This window comes from Malassezia restricta, chromosome V (assembly GCF_003290485.1).
Source record: "Malassezia restricta chromosome V, complete sequence".
Taxonomy (NCBI): Eukaryota; Fungi; Basidiomycota; class Malasseziomycetes; order Malasseziales; family Malasseziaceae; genus Malassezia; species Malassezia restricta.
This window is the reverse complement of record NC_040197.1, coordinates 271,897-286,893: the sequence shown is the minus strand read 5'-3', so window position 1 is coordinate 286,893 and position 14,997 is coordinate 271,897. Positions and strand designations below refer to the sequence as shown.

Below are 14,997 nucleotides of genomic sequence, written 5' to 3'. Positions count from 1 at the left end.
GGTTTATTGGATTTTTTCCTGAATTTCGGTTTAATCTCGCCTTCTGCGTCCATTCCGTCACTTGCGTTCTGCTGCCTGCGTTCCTTGAGAGGGGCGTATTAGAATCATGCAATGGACTAGCCAGCAGGATAGAAGAAATGGGGCTGTTAGGATGGACGCAGAAAGGTCGTCAGTAACTCCGCACCATGGCTCGTCTAATGATGTACATCAAGAGATTTCCACTAGACACCCCGCCACGTCTGCGCCGTCCGGCTCGGCCCCTCCATATCACCTACCCCCCATCGGTATGACTTGTCCCTCTCCACGCCCAAGTATGAGCTCATCTCGCATGCCCCTCTTCCGAGCCAACACTGTTCACACTGTGACGCCTCGTGATTATTTTAATCACTTTTACCACTATAAAGACTACGCCTCGCCTATATCGTCCACACCGCGTGCTTCGACGAGCCACTTGCATCGGAGTCTTTTGGATAGTCCAGGATCATTTGCTCGTGACCACTGTGCTCGTTTCAGGTCCAAACCGATTCGTTCGCAAACGTTGCCCACTTTTCAAGACTTGACATCTCGGCGCGTGCATCCTTACGCATCTCATGCCGAGCGTAAGGCGTGGGACGCAAGCAGGTCAAGATTACCTCACATGGATGCAAGAGATAAATACGAGTCTCTTCAAAGTCCAACTATGCATTCAACACGCATGGAAAACCGGGAATGCGCTATAAGCCCCACAGAATATGGTTTTATGAATATGCGACACTATTACCCAGATATGCGCTATCCACATGTACCTGGTCGTGTGTCTGCTTCACACACGGCAGGGGCCCACAGCCCCAAGGTCTTGGACCACTACTTGGAGGATGAATACTACCACAATAATGGTAAGCCAACTGGATATGTATATCCAAGCCCTAGGTATCGACCTGTTCCCAATTTGTCACGATCGCACGAAAAGTTTCATGGCTCTTATGGCTCTCCGCAAAGACTGTACCAACATCCTTCGAAGGACGAAGATGAGTATCCAACATCGTATGCTATGGTTACTATGCCTCATTCCCACTGGTCTGAAGACGATGCATCAAGTTCAGATATGCTAGAGAAGCAAGAGTTCGAAAAGATGACCAACACAAGGAGTACCCCGGCGCAGGCGCCACCCAAGCGCGGCGGTAAGTTGCCCAAACACATCACCGATACGCTTAAGGCATGGCTTCTAGAGCATGCGGATCATCCCTACCCCACAGAAGATGAAAAGCGCGCATTTTGCGATTATACAGGCCTGGACATTTGCCAGATCTCTAATTGGTTTGTGAACGCGCGGCGCCGCATTCTTGCACCCGCAGGAGCTCGCGCCACCAATGCAACTGGAACAACGGCCACGAATGCAGCGGCGCCCCCTGCAACGACTTGATTCTTTTGTACTATATAATTATGGTGCTGGATGCGCGATGGTCGTCTTGGCGGTACAATAATGATCGAAATAAGTTCTATAGATGATGAGTTGACAGGATGCACATTGCTATTTCTCAGAGATGATACGCCTATGGCAAAAATACGCCCACATTTCCTCCACCGATTGTTGATGAGCCAGCCGCCACCCTTTGACCTGCCCGGTTTCGTCTGGGATCCAGAGTACGTTGACGTAGCTAACAAAGAGGAAGCAGCGCTTTTTCAAGCAGCAAAAAGCACGTCATTCCAACCAGACGCGGTTTCCATCTCCCCCACCCGAGCCACGCATTGAGACGCCAAGACGCGCGCCGCTGGGACATGTGACAGGGCATGTTCGGTACGCATCCACCTCCAAATACTGTCAGTACCTCATGACGCGCGCTGTTCAGCACATGAAATTATCACGCACATACTCGACACAGGCATGGGTGCTAAATCATACAGCTCCGATCGAACTTATTCCTTGTAACAGCAGCACACAATTTTACTCGTATGCCTTGGCTACCTGCGATGGGCGCGTCTTTTGCATTCTAGGCACAAGTCTTCAAGATGAGCCATCCTGTCTGTCAACTGGTCCCTATTTTTCTCGATCACAGATTTTGCCACAAGATAATGACTACGAACATCTCGTATTGCTTTCCTCGGCATCCCAAACTTGGTATACCTGCGCGAGCGCATCACAACTACTTGTAGAGGTATCCATGCATAAGAGATGGGCTCTCTCCCTCACTTCTACATGCGACAGCCCATATCGGGTCCAGGTATCTTTCCGAGACCCTTCCAGAAAGCCTCAAGGGGATCTTCGATGTATCGATGCCGTCGATCTAGATGCGTCTCGAGTGCTTATCGCTATAGGCGCTGGTCGACATGTACATTTAGTACAGGTACGCATTATGGCAGAAAATCAAGCAGATTGGCACATGTACACCAAGGAATACCCAAGCGACGTGATGTGTGTGTCAATCCGATCTTCAGGCGCATCCGCGTGCGCAGATGTATTATGCGGATTACGCTCAGGAAGCATACATACTATTCGTTCGGGACCGGATTATACGTGGCTGCCAGGAACGACGTTCTCGTTTGTATCGAAAGGTGCCTTGTGTCATATCCAATGCATTCATGATACCCTATTCGTGGCAGCATATACCAACGGCGACCTAGTGATGGGCGATATAGCGCGCATGCGCGATGCACCTCTTCGCTTCTTCAAGGGCCACGTTAATCAATTTATGCAAGGTCTTGTACGTATCCCGCTACTTACTCCAGGGCTTTGATGTGGACCCCATCCACCACATGCTTGCCTGTTCAGGTAGTGATCAGCGCGTGCGGATCTGGTCCTTGGATCACACTGATCCCGTGTGCATACTCTCACCACCTGGCGATCATGATCAATTTCCCCAGCATGTCCAATCGCTCGCATGGAGCCGCGCATCTGAACGGCCGCTCACGTTGGCCGTCGCATGTGGTCATGACGTGCATATTTTTGCATGCGGCCCAACCTAGGCCAGTCTCCAATCTCCACTACTACACCGCACGGACCCTTGGTGGATGACATAGCAAAACTACATGCATCACATGACACATAGCAATCACGTGTCTTTTCAAGTTGTACCAAGCGACCTCCAATACGAGCACCGGAGGCCGTTTGTTCACCACACAAACGCCGTCCATTATTATGTCGCAGGTCCAAGGTATGTTACTACATCGGCACGGGCGCCGTACGCATCACATTGATGTGCGGGGCTCGTGAAGGATCATTATTCAGTGAGAAAGGATACTAACACCAAACCAGACAAGAAGAACCTGGCTACGCGGAAGGCGCACGTCGCCAAGAAGGTCGTCCAGAAGGGTAGCTCTGGTCAGACGCGTGTGCGCAAGGTCCGCACGTCGCCGTCGTTCTACCGCCCCAAGACGCTCCGCTTGGCGCGCAACCCGAAATACCCTCGTAAGAGCGCTCCTCACCTGCCGCGCTCGGATGCCTGCAAGACGCTCCTGTACCCTCTGACGACGGAGAGCGCCATGAAGAAGATCGAGGATGTGAACACGCTTGTTTTCATTGTTGACCGTAACACGAACAAGCGTCAGATTAAGGCTGCCCTCGAGAAGGCGTACGATGTCAAGGCTGCTCGCGTGAACACGCTCATCCGCCCTGACGGTAAGAAGAAGGCCTTCATCCGCCTCACTCCTGACCAGGACGCTCTTGATGTGTCCAACCGCATTGGCTTTATTTAAATCATGTCTAGCTTGGCATGCCATCAAAAGACGTCACTGTACAGTATGCACCTCTGTTCGTGATGTACGTAGGTGATAACCAGAGATGAACTCTTTGTTCCATGGTGCGCGATTTCTCGTGTGTTATGATACAGGTACTACGTATCACTCCTCGCCGGCAATGATTGTACCAGCTGCTGTGCGTGCACGAAATAGCCATTGCCACCTGGATGTTAGCGAGAATTACGTACTGGCATGCACGTCTTCTGGCAGCTCGATAAAACCGACTTCAGGGCGTAGAGCATCACAGTACTGTGGTGTAAGCAGAGTATACGTACAAGAGTAAGCGACAGCATTCGACCTGTTGGGATTTCGTGTGTCCTGACCGGCGAATCCTTAGGATGAACTAGGGGGATGTGGGGCAGAATTTGTGTACGAAGCCATGCCACGTCCTGCTCATTATCCGTGCGAACGCCTGACACGGATGGTAGATGTGCCTTAGCCAATACCTCTACCTGGACCGACCGCTTATCAATGGAGCGTGTCTTCCATGGACTGACTTGCGGGCCACCTGATCCTAGACCGGTCGACACACTTTCCTCTGGCTTAGCACCATAGGCATCAACTAAGGCGTGAACAAACTCAGCAATAGGATGTTTAATCCAGCGTTGTGCCAATGGACCGGCAAACCAGCCCAAATGTCCACCGCTTTGAGTGTGCGCTAGCACGACATTTGGGTTAGTCTTGATGCAGTCCATTAAATCATCCAATGTGCTCCAAGGAACGATGGGATCATCGTCCGCGGACAATGCCAACAATGGCCTCGAAACATTGGCCAAAGTAACAACGGGGCTACTGCGCTTGTAATAGTCCATGGCTGAGGCAAACGGAAATTCGCCATAAGGTGTGGGATAGCCACCAATCAAGCGCGTCATAGTATGATCCACGTATCGAACAGTACAATATTGAGGCGACGTAAATGTAGGCTTAGCCACTGGCTTGCTCTCATCTGGGTCCATCTTGGTACGTAAAATTAGCTCAATAGGTTCCCATAGAGCAGGTGAGAGCACCAAAGTATCCACATGCTGTTGAAGCAGACCGCGCAGACTCACACCTAAGACATGTGCATAAGCTAACGTCAGATAAGAGGACTCTAATGTGGTGTTCGTCTTGTCCAGGGAGTATGGCGCGCCGACTGTAATAGCACCGATAAATGGCGTGTCCTTGCCAGATATTCCCATGTATCTAGCGAGAACAGCACCACCCAAAGAGTATCCGAGACCGAGCATAGGGGATCGAGGGAACATGTGCGAAAGTAGGAGCAAAGCTGACTCTAGATCTGTCACTTTGCATGCCGAGTACAGTTGCGCCGATGTCAGCATGGTTTTGGCACATCCACGAAAGTTGACCACCACGCATCGGACACCCTCGCCCCCCTCCTCGCGACTCTTTGTAAGCTGAACAACTGCATTCATCACATACGTCTCCGATGATCCACCGGAGAGTCCATGGAGAATAACCACGGTAGGCGTCGTGTCTGACTCCGATGGTTTCGACATGCTAATCGGAGCAATATCCATTGATATGGTGCCACCATCGGGTGCCAAGAAAACTTTGCGCTTAAAGTCCACATCTTCCACCTGCATAGCATTGCTTGCACTCGTGTACAAAGTCTGCAAGTGTCCCGACGGAAGCCAGCGAGTCTGTTTGGCTGTCCTGGCACCAGAAATAGATGGACAATGCTCACGAATGAGAGATACTAGCGGATTCTTATTCAAGTCATCACATTCCAGCTTGAACCTGAATGTAGGCGGTAGCACTGTGCGGTGCACCGTACTCAACAGGCCGCCAAGCATCGCAGCGATGTCCCAAAATGAATGTGCCCCGTGCCACAGCTGGGGTTGACCTGACCGATAGATGACTAAACTAACCCGACCGGACTGTGCCGGCATTGTAGAAATTATTTATTTTTCGCCACCGTGCCATAGTACGATTTCGCGAACAACGTTGGCTTTTATCGCAGCTCTGCGGCGGACGGATTTTCAGCCATGTCGTCGATTCAGGTAGAGCCGGCGATGGATCCTAAGCCCTCGGCATCAGAAGTTTCGTTCAAGGAAACTAGGCCGGAGCAGCTCTCAGCTGCATCAGCTGATTTGAGTGAAGAAAAGTTTGTTTATGGTCGAGACAAATTGGTCGCGTCAATCAACGCCACAGGTGAAGTGCTGCAACAGTTGCGCGCATTTAACAAAGACCAATGGATTCTTCGCTATCCTGAACAACAAGACGGTCAAGAAGAAGCCAAACTGCCGCTTTCTGTCCTTCGTGTCGACCTAAAACTGGGTGCCACCCAAAATGCGAGCACCTTGGTCAATTCGATGGAAAAGTCGTCGGTTGGCCGCCTTCTCGATGAGCGCATGAGTCGCTCAGATCACCACTTACAGAATTTGCGCATGCGTATTATTGACACGCAGTCCAAAGTGCTGGTCACTGGTGACTTGAACGCAGGAAAATCTACGTTTATCAACGCATTGATGCGTCGTGAGCTAGTGCCAACAGACCAGCAACCGTGCACCTCAATGTTTTGTGAGATTCGTGATGCAAATCAGGAAAATGATGGCCGCGAAGAAGTGCACGTTATCTACGATTTGGCCTCATACGACCCAAAGGACTCATCGACGTTCACTCGTCGCGATCTAAGTGATCTCGAAGGCATTTTTGTCGAACAAGAAGAAAAGCAAGATGAGATGATCTCTGTTCTTAAGTGTTTCTGCGTGGACTCTCATACCACGCATGAGAGTCTACTTCATAACGGTGCTGTCGATATTGCCCTCATTGATGCTCCTGGTTTGAATCAGGATAGTGTCAAGACCACGGCCTTATTTGCTCGTGAGGAAGAGATCGACGTGATTGTGTTTGTGGTGAGTGCCGAAAACCACTTTACGCTGAGCGCTCGCGAGTTCCTGCAAAATGCCAGCAACGACAAAGCATACGTTTTTGTCGTGGTAAACAAGTATGACCAAATTCGTAACAAGGAAAAGTGTCATCGCCGCGTTCTTGAGCAAATTCGCGAGCTGAGCCCGCGGACATTTGAAGAGGCGGATGAACTGGTCCACTTCGTCGATTCACGTACGGTGTGCGATGCAGCAAACACAGAAAGCATGAACGAATATGTTGAACACTTCTCTGCTATGGAAAACAACTTGCGTCAGTTTGTACTTCGCCGACGTGCGAAGTCCAAGCTTTTGCCTGCCAAGACCTATATGGAGCGCCTGCTCAGTGACGTTCTCTTCCTGGTTCGTCTGAACCAAAATGCTGCGCAGGACGACCTCGTGTCGGCACGCCGTGAACTAAGTAAGAGCCGTCCAGCGTTAGCCGCCTGCGAGGCAAACGCACTCAAGGCTCAACGCATGGTCGAGGGTGAAGAAGACCGTGTTGTGTCGTCGATCACACAGTCATCTGAAGAGGTTCTTACCAAAGCGCTCGAAACTGTTGGTAACGGTGAGTCGGCGCATTCTTCGGTGAAGCTGCCAGCTTATCCAGGTCTCCTGAACTTGTGGCAATATGCTCAAGATGTTCGCGAGGCGCTTGTTTCTAGTCTACATGCGGTTGTGCGGGATTGTGAGTCGATGGCGCGCAATTCCACGACCCAAGCCGTGGAAAAAATTGGTCACGCGGGTGAACAGTTCCTGCCCAAGGATATCGATGTGCCCAAGCGTATTTTCATGCCTGAAGCCATGTTTTCTCATAAGCACGAAGGCACCGTATTTGCCGGACTTGGTGTCAGCCTCGATATTGTGAATGTGCGCCTGACAGATTTGTTTGATGTGCCTCACCACTTTTCATTTGTGATGGGCCGCTTTTCTCCTAAGTCGTCTCCGGATGATTCGAATGATAAGGCACTTACGACGCCCAGCTTCACAGTGGGTCTGGGTGCCCTGAGTCTGCTTGGTGGCCATGCACTGAATGCCAAGACGATCGCCGAGGCGTTTGTGCGTTTCACGGATATTCTCGGCAGTCGCGTCGTGCGCAGATGGGCAGCGCCTGTCTTGCTGCTGCTGGGTGCTGGAGCTGTGGCCTGGATCGTAACCGATTTGCCCAACGCCGTGCCACGCAACGTCGGTCGGAATCTTCAGCGCGAGCTCAAGGGAGGCCATGGTGTTGTGCAGTTGCCCGGCAATAGTCCCATGCTCCTCCGCAACTCGTCGAATTTGTTTGCGACGATGCACAGTATGCGCACAATGCGTGAAGTTCGCAAAGTATTGCGCTTGGCCAGCTGGGATATTCAAGAGAAGTTCCGCGTCGCCATCAGCCAGCACCGTGCCAATGTCAGTAAGGCTGAAGCTCAGGAGAAACTCGCGGACAAAGCCGTAGAATGGCTTTCGCAGACGGCGGCACGAAGCGCCGCCATCCAGTCAGAGGTGGCTTGCTTGCTCTAAAGACGAGGCAAGCGCACCGATTGTTTTTGTATGTATCTCATAGACCACGCACTTCTCTACACGTGACACGACAGGAGACGAGGCATCGTTCGATGCCTAGTACCTGTCTGATTGGCAACCGCGGGCCATGAGCGAATCGGACACGAATCTCGCATCAATGCGTTCGCGCGCCGAGGCTTTACTCGCTCGATATGGTGGCCAAAATGGACCAACAGGACATGCGGCCGTTGATGGGTCAGGCGAGCCACAGTCTCTAAGTTCGTTTATTGGCGGCAAGGCCAAGGCGCCGCGACTGGGCAAGCTTACGGGTGATGGCCGCACGTCATCGTATCACGAGTCCGATGCAGTTCCGTACAAGGAACTCCCTGGTTTGGCCCAGCCCGGATCGATGGCCAGCTTTATGGAGCAGCGCGAGCGCGCCATGTTCCCTGAAGTAGCCGAGGCCAAGGACAAAGCTCGGGCCGTGCAGTCGGACGCCTCAATGGAAACGACGTTCCCTAAGCGCAGCACTTCTGGGAAGCAAATCGTTGTGCTTATCTCTGGATCAGGCAGTAATTTTCAGGCGATCCTTGATGCCACATGTGGGGATGCGCCAGCCATCCCAAACGCACAGATTGTTCGCGTCATTTCAAATCGCATGAAAGCCTATGGTCTACAGCGTGCTAAAAATGTCGACCCACCTATCCCCACAAGTGTACACAGCCTAAAGACATACCAAACTCGCAACCCGGGAAAGACGCGCGACGACTATGATCTTGTACTGGCCGACCGTGTGCTGGGGGACGAGGGTCACGTTCCAGACCTGGTGGTCCTCGCCGGGTTCATGCATATTGTTTCCGAAACGTTCCTGAGTGCTATGGGACATGCCACATCACTCGCTGCACCTCCTGCCTTTGCGAAGCGTCCCCATGAACCCGTGCCTATTATAAACCTGCACCCAGCCCTGCCTGGCGCTTTCGACGGTGCGAATGCCATTGAGCGTGCTTATGAAGCCTTTCAGGCTGGTGAGATTGAACATACAGGCGTCATGGTCCACGAAGTAGTGGCTGAAGTGGACCGCGGTGCGCCTATCCTTGTTCGTCGCGTGCCGATCTACAAGGGCGAGTCCCTCGATGCCCTCGAAACGCGCATGCACAGCGTCGAGCATGAACTTATCGTCGAGGCTGCTGCCAAGGTTTTGTCGGGCGAGCACACTATTACAGCTCCTTGCACACCCACTAGCTTCTTGCGACTGGCTCATGGATCTTGGGATGCGGTGCCTCGACCCCTCGTGCTGCACGACACTGACGTGCTGTGGGTGAATGGGCCGTCTCCTTTCGTGTGGCTTGGTCGCGCTGCCCCAGCGACATGGAAAGGCCAACTGACCGACGAAATGCGTTCGCAGCACGCGCGCATGGAGTATCAGGGCCGTGAATCGACAGACTTTTTCAATGCCATTGGCAAGATATTGGTCACTATGCACAGCACAAGTACTCCCCAGCGCCTGTTTCTTGTTCGCCTGGACCAAGATGCGCTTTGCATTGACGAAGTGGCCTTTGAGGCTCGGTCTCTTTGTTCCGCTTATACGGCGGTTGCACTAAACCCACAGGGTATATGGATTTGGCACGGCATAGGCAGTGATGACGCACAGCGGCGGCACGCCGAAGAATGGTCTCGCTCACTTGGTCCAACGTACAAGCTGGTCGACACAAGCGAACTTTTGTCTTTATTCAAGGACAAAGAGTTTGCGGACGGATGGCACCATCGCCGTAGACCGAGTCTGCCCGTGGCCTTGCGGTCAGCTCAGCTGTACTCGCCCGCGTCTGTGGAAGTGCCTAGCAGGTTTCACTTGGCTGATATCAAGACAACCACAGTGTCCCTGGTTGATGCATACTTGGAAATGTATGTGATCATCGGTGCTTATGCGCGAGGCGATAAAGATGCGATCGAGGCAGCGCTGTCCCGTGCCGAGCGTATGGCTGCCCGTGAGGATCCCTCACAAATGACGCCGCCAATCCACGTCATCGTCCTCCCAAGCATTGTCCCCCTCGACCTTCTTTCTCTCGCCCGTGATACATGGAATGCAGACGTCTTCACGGAAGGCATGGAGACCGGCGATGACACATCGCCTCTGCTCATGAATCTGCATGCCCTGTCCGAAGCACAAAGACAGTTGGCACAGGCACCCCAGACCTCCACGCATCCGACCAATCAAAATTTCTTGCCTGTGGGTGCTCCGTCGTGCAGGTAAGATTGTGACGTTTTCCGTAGATACGATCCACCCAAGATTGATTGCGACGCACGCTAGCCATGGGTTCGGAATCGAACTCTCCCAAAATAGTATGGGGAAAGGCTAGCTCGGCGGACAATGGTGATTCAGACACATTGTCATACTATCATGACGGTAGGTCGGTGTCGCCGCCGGACTCCGAGCTGGGTCATGGACTGGCGAACGTGCAGGCAACACCGGCATGGTATCGTAATATGGACTATTTGTCGCCTAATGTCATGTCGGACACATTTGACTCATTTCGACATGCGAGCAATGACGAAATCGGACTCTTGTCGCCAGCTGACATTGCCGCACGATCGCCCCCTCTGCTCATGCCAGTGCCGTCTTGGGACGACTTGCCATACGACCGGCCCCCGAACCATATGATCTCGGGAAATAAATGGGACGAATATCACGACGATACGATCGCGCCAGAGACACCCAAGTTTGCGCATCCGTTGTGGGCCTCGAGTCCCACATTTTCACCCCAACCGGGCTCCCTACAACCTGCCAATGCCTGGCATGGAACCTTCGGACACCCCAATATATTTGATTCGCCGGGCAAGCCATGGGAGTCGGATGATTTCACATCGCAAACACGTCAAATTCGACACAGTCAGGGACCAGATACCTCCAGCAAGGAACATGTCATATACCGTCACGCCAGCTCTAAGAAGGGATCTAGTCTGGCACAGGAAAGTCACCAACAAAATACCAAGCACAGCCGACGGAGATGGGGCAAGGCGGACAAAGCTCGCAAGCCCTCACCAACTGTCTCACCTTCTCCCACAGGGACCAAGCCTGTCAAATTTAATGCATTGTTCCGATATGCAACACCGTTAGAACGCTTCTTGAACTTGATTGGTATCATATGCGGTGCTGCATCCGGAACGGCTCAACCGCTCATGACGATCTTGTTTGGTAACCTGGCCAACAAGTTTCTTGCATCGAGTAATCCTAGCCTAACGGATCAACAAAAAATCGACTACTTCCTCGCCGCGGCTCATATGGTGAACGACGATGCTATATACCTAGTCATTATCGGCATTGCGTCCTTTGTCGTTATTTACGTCTACATGGCCATTTTTGTATATACAGGCGAGGTGATCACACAGCGGATCAGGAAGGAGTACCTTCGAGCTATTTTGCGGCAAGACATCGCCTACTTTGATTCACTGGGAGCCGGTGAAATAACGACACGCATTCAAAGTGACATTCAGTTGATCCAAGATGGTATCAGTGACAAACTTCCGCTCAATGTCGCCTTCATTTCAACGTTTATTACGGGCTTTATTATTGCGTACGTTCGAAACTGGAAATTGGCTCTCGTGATGACCTGCATCTTACCTTGCATTGTCGGCTCAGCCATTGTGATGAACAAATTTGTCTCGTCGTACCAACAAGTCGAACTGGAGCATGTGGCCAAAGCAGCCTCGATTGCAGAGGAAGGCATTTCGACGGTTCGCACCGTCAAGGCTTTTGGCATGAATGCGCACCTAGCCAAGCTGTACGAATCTCGAAATGCCACGGCTTTCACAGCAAGTAGGCGACGAGCTGTTGCCTCAGGCATGGGTATTGGTGCTTTCTTTTTTTGCATTTACTGTGCCTATGCCTTGGCGTTCTATTTTGGCTCTAAACTTGTCGCAAATGGCGAGGTACAAGGCGGCATCGTCATGAATGTCATCTTCTCCGTACTTATCGGAGCTTTCAGCATGGCTATGCTTGCACCCAACTTGCAGTCCATGAGTTTCGCGCAAGCAGCAGGTGGTAAAGTCTTTGAAACGATCGACAGGCCTTCCAAAATCGACTCATTCAGCTCCGAGGGACTTCGGCCAGCTACATGCCTAGGTCATTTGTCTGCGCAGAACGTGACGTTTGCGTACCCTTCTCGACCCGACGTTCGCATTTTAAAGGACTTCAACCTCGAGTTTCCACACGGTCAAGTGACGGCACTCGTGGGTCAGTCTGGCTCTGGCAAAAGCACCATCATCTCGCTCGTCGAACGTTTTTACGATCCCTTGGAGGGTGACATCCTGTTAGACGGCGTGCCAATCCGTGAACTAAATATCCGATGGTTGCGTTCGCAAATTGGCCTTGTGTCTCAAGAACCGACCCTTTTTTCCACATCCGTGTGGGAAAACATTGCTTTTGGCTTGTTGCATACCGAGTATGATAATTATTCCGAGGAGGAGAAGGACAAGTTGATTGTGCACGCGGCCCATTTGGCGAATGCACACGCTTTTATCACGCAGCTTCCTCAAGGCTATCAGACGCAAGTCGGTGAACGAGCTGCTCTTTTGAGTGGTGGGCAAAAGCAACGCATCTCTATCGCTCGTGCGGTGGTAAAAAATCCTCGCATCCTGCTCTTGGATGAGGCAACCAGTGCCCTTGATACTGCAAGTGAGGGCATTGTCCAAGATGCACTGGATCGCGCGTCGCACGGTCGTACCACTATCACGATCGCACACCGCCTCAGTACCATTAAGAATGCGAACAATATTGTGGTGATGAAAGGTGGTGCGATTATGGAACAGGGCCGTCACGATGCGCTCCTTGAGAATCCCAAGGGTATCTATGCAGGTCTTGTGGCAACCCAAGACATTCATAACAATAATGCGCAGGCTCTGTTGAGCGTGCCAGTGGCTGCCACGAATACCTCAGCCGTGGAGAACGACACACTGGCCCGCATGCCAAGCAAAATGAGCATGAAATCTACCGATTCTACCTTGGACGATGTGATGAAAATGCAAGGTCTCAAGATAGGTCAATATGACCAAGCCAAGCCGACTAAACCGATAAGTTTGCCGGGTCTCTTGCGCCGTCTAAGCTACGTTGGACGAGACCTAATTACGCCCTACTTCCTGCCTGGACTCTTGTGCGCCTGTGCTACAGGCGCGGCCTACCCATGCTTCTCCATCTTATTTGGTTTGGCTCTCAATAATTATGGCCAGTGTCAGAACGACGAGGGTGACCCATGCCCTGAGCCTATTCGTGACCAAATGCGCCACACGGCAAATCATCATGCCCTGTACTTTTTTGTGATCGCTATTCTTTCGACCGTTGCCACTGTCTTCCAGAATGCGCTCATTCAGCAGGGTTCCGCAGCTCTGATGCAGCGTCTTCGAGCACTCATGTTCAGGGCATACATGCGAGCGGACGTTGCTTACTTTGATGAAGATGGTCACAGTAGCGGCACACTGACTTCGTCTCTGGCTGAGAACACGCTGAAAGTCAACAGTTTTGTTGGTGTGTCCATGGGGGCCATTGCCCAGTCGCTTTCTACTCTTATCATCGGTTCGATTATATCTCTCATTTACGGCTGGAAACTTGCGCTGGTCGTCATGGCCTGTGTCCCATTCACTTTGTCTGCCGGCTTTGTGCGACTCAAGCTCGTTGTACAAAAAGACGTTAAGGTACGTCAGGTCCATTTAGCTACTTCACACATGGCCTGTGAGTCTGCATCTGCGATTCGCACCGTCGCCGCTTTGACCCGGGAGGAAGATTGCTTGAAGCGCTACGATGCAGCACTCAAAGAGGCATCCAAGGTGGCCAAACGTGCTGCACTCTGGGGAAATATTTTCTACGCTTTCTCGCAATCGACAGCCTACTTTGTGATTGCCTTAGGATTTTGGTACGGTTACCGCCTTGTTATGCGCATGGAGTATACATCAAGTCAATTTTTTACCATCTTTACTGCGATTGTTTTCGGCAGTATTCAGGCAGGCAACGTGTTTAATTTCGTGCCTGACATTTCCAATGCCTCGAACGCAGGTACCAGCATGTTTGCATTACTCGATCAAAAGCCGCAAATTGACATTCAGTCAAACGAGGGCACTGTATTGCACGAATGTCAGGGACATGTGCAATTTGAAAACGTTGGATTTGAGTACCCAACACGTCCAGGAGCCCCGGTACTGCGTGGCATCAACATGGACATTCCGCCTGGTTCTTACTGTGCGCTCGTCGGCAGCAGTGGTTGCGGTAAGTCAACAACAATCCAGCTCATGGAACGATTCTACGACGTGAGCTCTGGTCGCATTTTGCTGGATGGACACGATATTCGCACGCTAAATCTAGCGTCGCTTCGTAAACACATTGCGCTGGTTTCCCAGGAGCCAACATTGTACGACGGCACGATTGAATTCAATCTACGCTTAGGTGCTCTTGAAAACCCAGATGATGTGACGGAAACGCAGCTGAAAGAGGCAGCACGTTCTGCCAACATTCTTGACTTTATTGAAGGGCTGCCCGAAGGATTCCGCACGCAGGTCGGCAGTAAAGGTACTCAGCTTAGTGGTGGTCAAAAACAACGCTTGGCTATTGCACGCGCACTTATTCGGAATCCCAAGATCTTGTTGCTGGATGAAGCTACAAGCGCCCTTGACTCTGATTCTGAAAAAATTGTGCAGAAAGCTTTGGACGCTGCTGCTACCGGTCGTACCACAATAGCCATTGCGCATCGTTTAGCTACGATCGCACATGCCGACTGCATCTTTGCGTTCCATCAAGGTGTGATTTCCGAGGCAGGCAACCACCAGACATTATTGCAACAAAATGGTATTTATGCCAACTTGGTTACGTTACAGGCGCTCGAAAAGCATTAGCTCGCCACTCTACGGCTTCCTAGACACGACCATCGCATCATAGCATGTTAAATAT

The 14,997-nt window shown here is 51.7% G+C and overlaps 7 protein-coding genes across 7 annotated transcripts; 6 read left to right on the top strand and 1 right to left on the bottom strand.

Moving 5' to 3' along the window:
- Positions 1-106: 106 nt before the first annotated feature.
- Positions 107-1,402, top strand: MRET_3004 (transcription factor; the record flags this gene model as incomplete). The annotated part of the gene is made up of 1 exon (XM_027629631.1): positions 107-1,402. One exon carries the CDS (start codon positions 107-109, stop codon positions 1,400-1,402), a length of 1,296 nt encoding a protein of 431 aa, XP_027485455.1.
- A 171-nt stretch (positions 1,403-1,573) lies between these two features.
- On the top strand, positions 1,574-2,943 carry MRET_3003 (uncharacterized protein; the record flags this gene model as incomplete). Its single annotated transcript, XM_027629630.1, has 3 exons — positions 1,574-1,623; positions 1,649-2,681; positions 2,707-2,943. The coding sequence occupies 3 exons, from the start codon at positions 1,574-1,576 to the stop codon at positions 2,941-2,943; spliced, it is 1,320 nt and encodes a 439-aa protein (XP_027485287.1).
- Positions 2,944-3,115: 172 nt separating this feature from the next.
- On the top strand, positions 3,116-3,672 carry MRET_3002 (large subunit ribosomal protein L23Ae; the record flags this gene model as incomplete). Its single annotated transcript, XM_027629629.1, has 2 exons — positions 3,116-3,131; positions 3,233-3,672. 2 exons carry the CDS (start codon positions 3,116-3,118, stop codon positions 3,670-3,672), a joined length of 456 nt encoding a protein of 151 aa, XP_027485454.1.
- Positions 3,673-3,809: 137 nt separating this feature from the next.
- MRET_3001 (uncharacterized protein) lies at positions 3,810-5,507 on the bottom strand (the record flags this gene model as incomplete). Its single annotated transcript, XM_027629628.1, has 3 exons — positions 3,810-3,877; positions 3,903-3,963; positions 3,990-5,507. The coding sequence occupies 3 exons, from the start codon at positions 5,505-5,507 to the stop codon at positions 3,810-3,812; spliced, it is 1,647 nt and encodes a 548-aa protein (XP_027485453.1).
- Positions 5,508-5,699: 192 nt separating this feature from the next.
- MRET_3000 (mitofusin 2) lies at positions 5,700-8,087 on the top strand (the record flags this gene model as incomplete). The annotated part of the gene is made up of 1 exon (XM_027629627.1): positions 5,700-8,087. The coding sequence occupies one exon, from the start codon at positions 5,700-5,702 to the stop codon at positions 8,085-8,087; it is 2,388 nt and encodes a 795-aa protein (XP_027485452.1).
- A 127-nt stretch (positions 8,088-8,214) lies between these two features.
- On the top strand, positions 8,215-10,317 carry MRET_2999 (phosphoribosylglycinamide formyltransferase; the record flags this gene model as incomplete). Its single annotated transcript, XM_027629626.1, has 1 exon — positions 8,215-10,317. One exon carries the CDS (start codon positions 8,215-8,217, stop codon positions 10,315-10,317), a length of 2,103 nt encoding a protein of 700 aa, XP_027485425.1.
- A 59-nt stretch (positions 10,318-10,376) lies between these two features.
- MRET_2998 (ATP-binding cassette, subfamily B (MDR/TAP), member 1) lies at positions 10,377-14,942 on the top strand (the record flags this gene model as incomplete). The annotated part of the gene is made up of 1 exon (XM_027629625.1): positions 10,377-14,942. The coding sequence occupies one exon, from the start codon at positions 10,377-10,379 to the stop codon at positions 14,940-14,942; it is 4,566 nt and encodes a 1,521-aa protein (XP_027485429.1).
- Between the last annotated feature and the right edge of the window lie 55 nt (positions 14,943-14,997).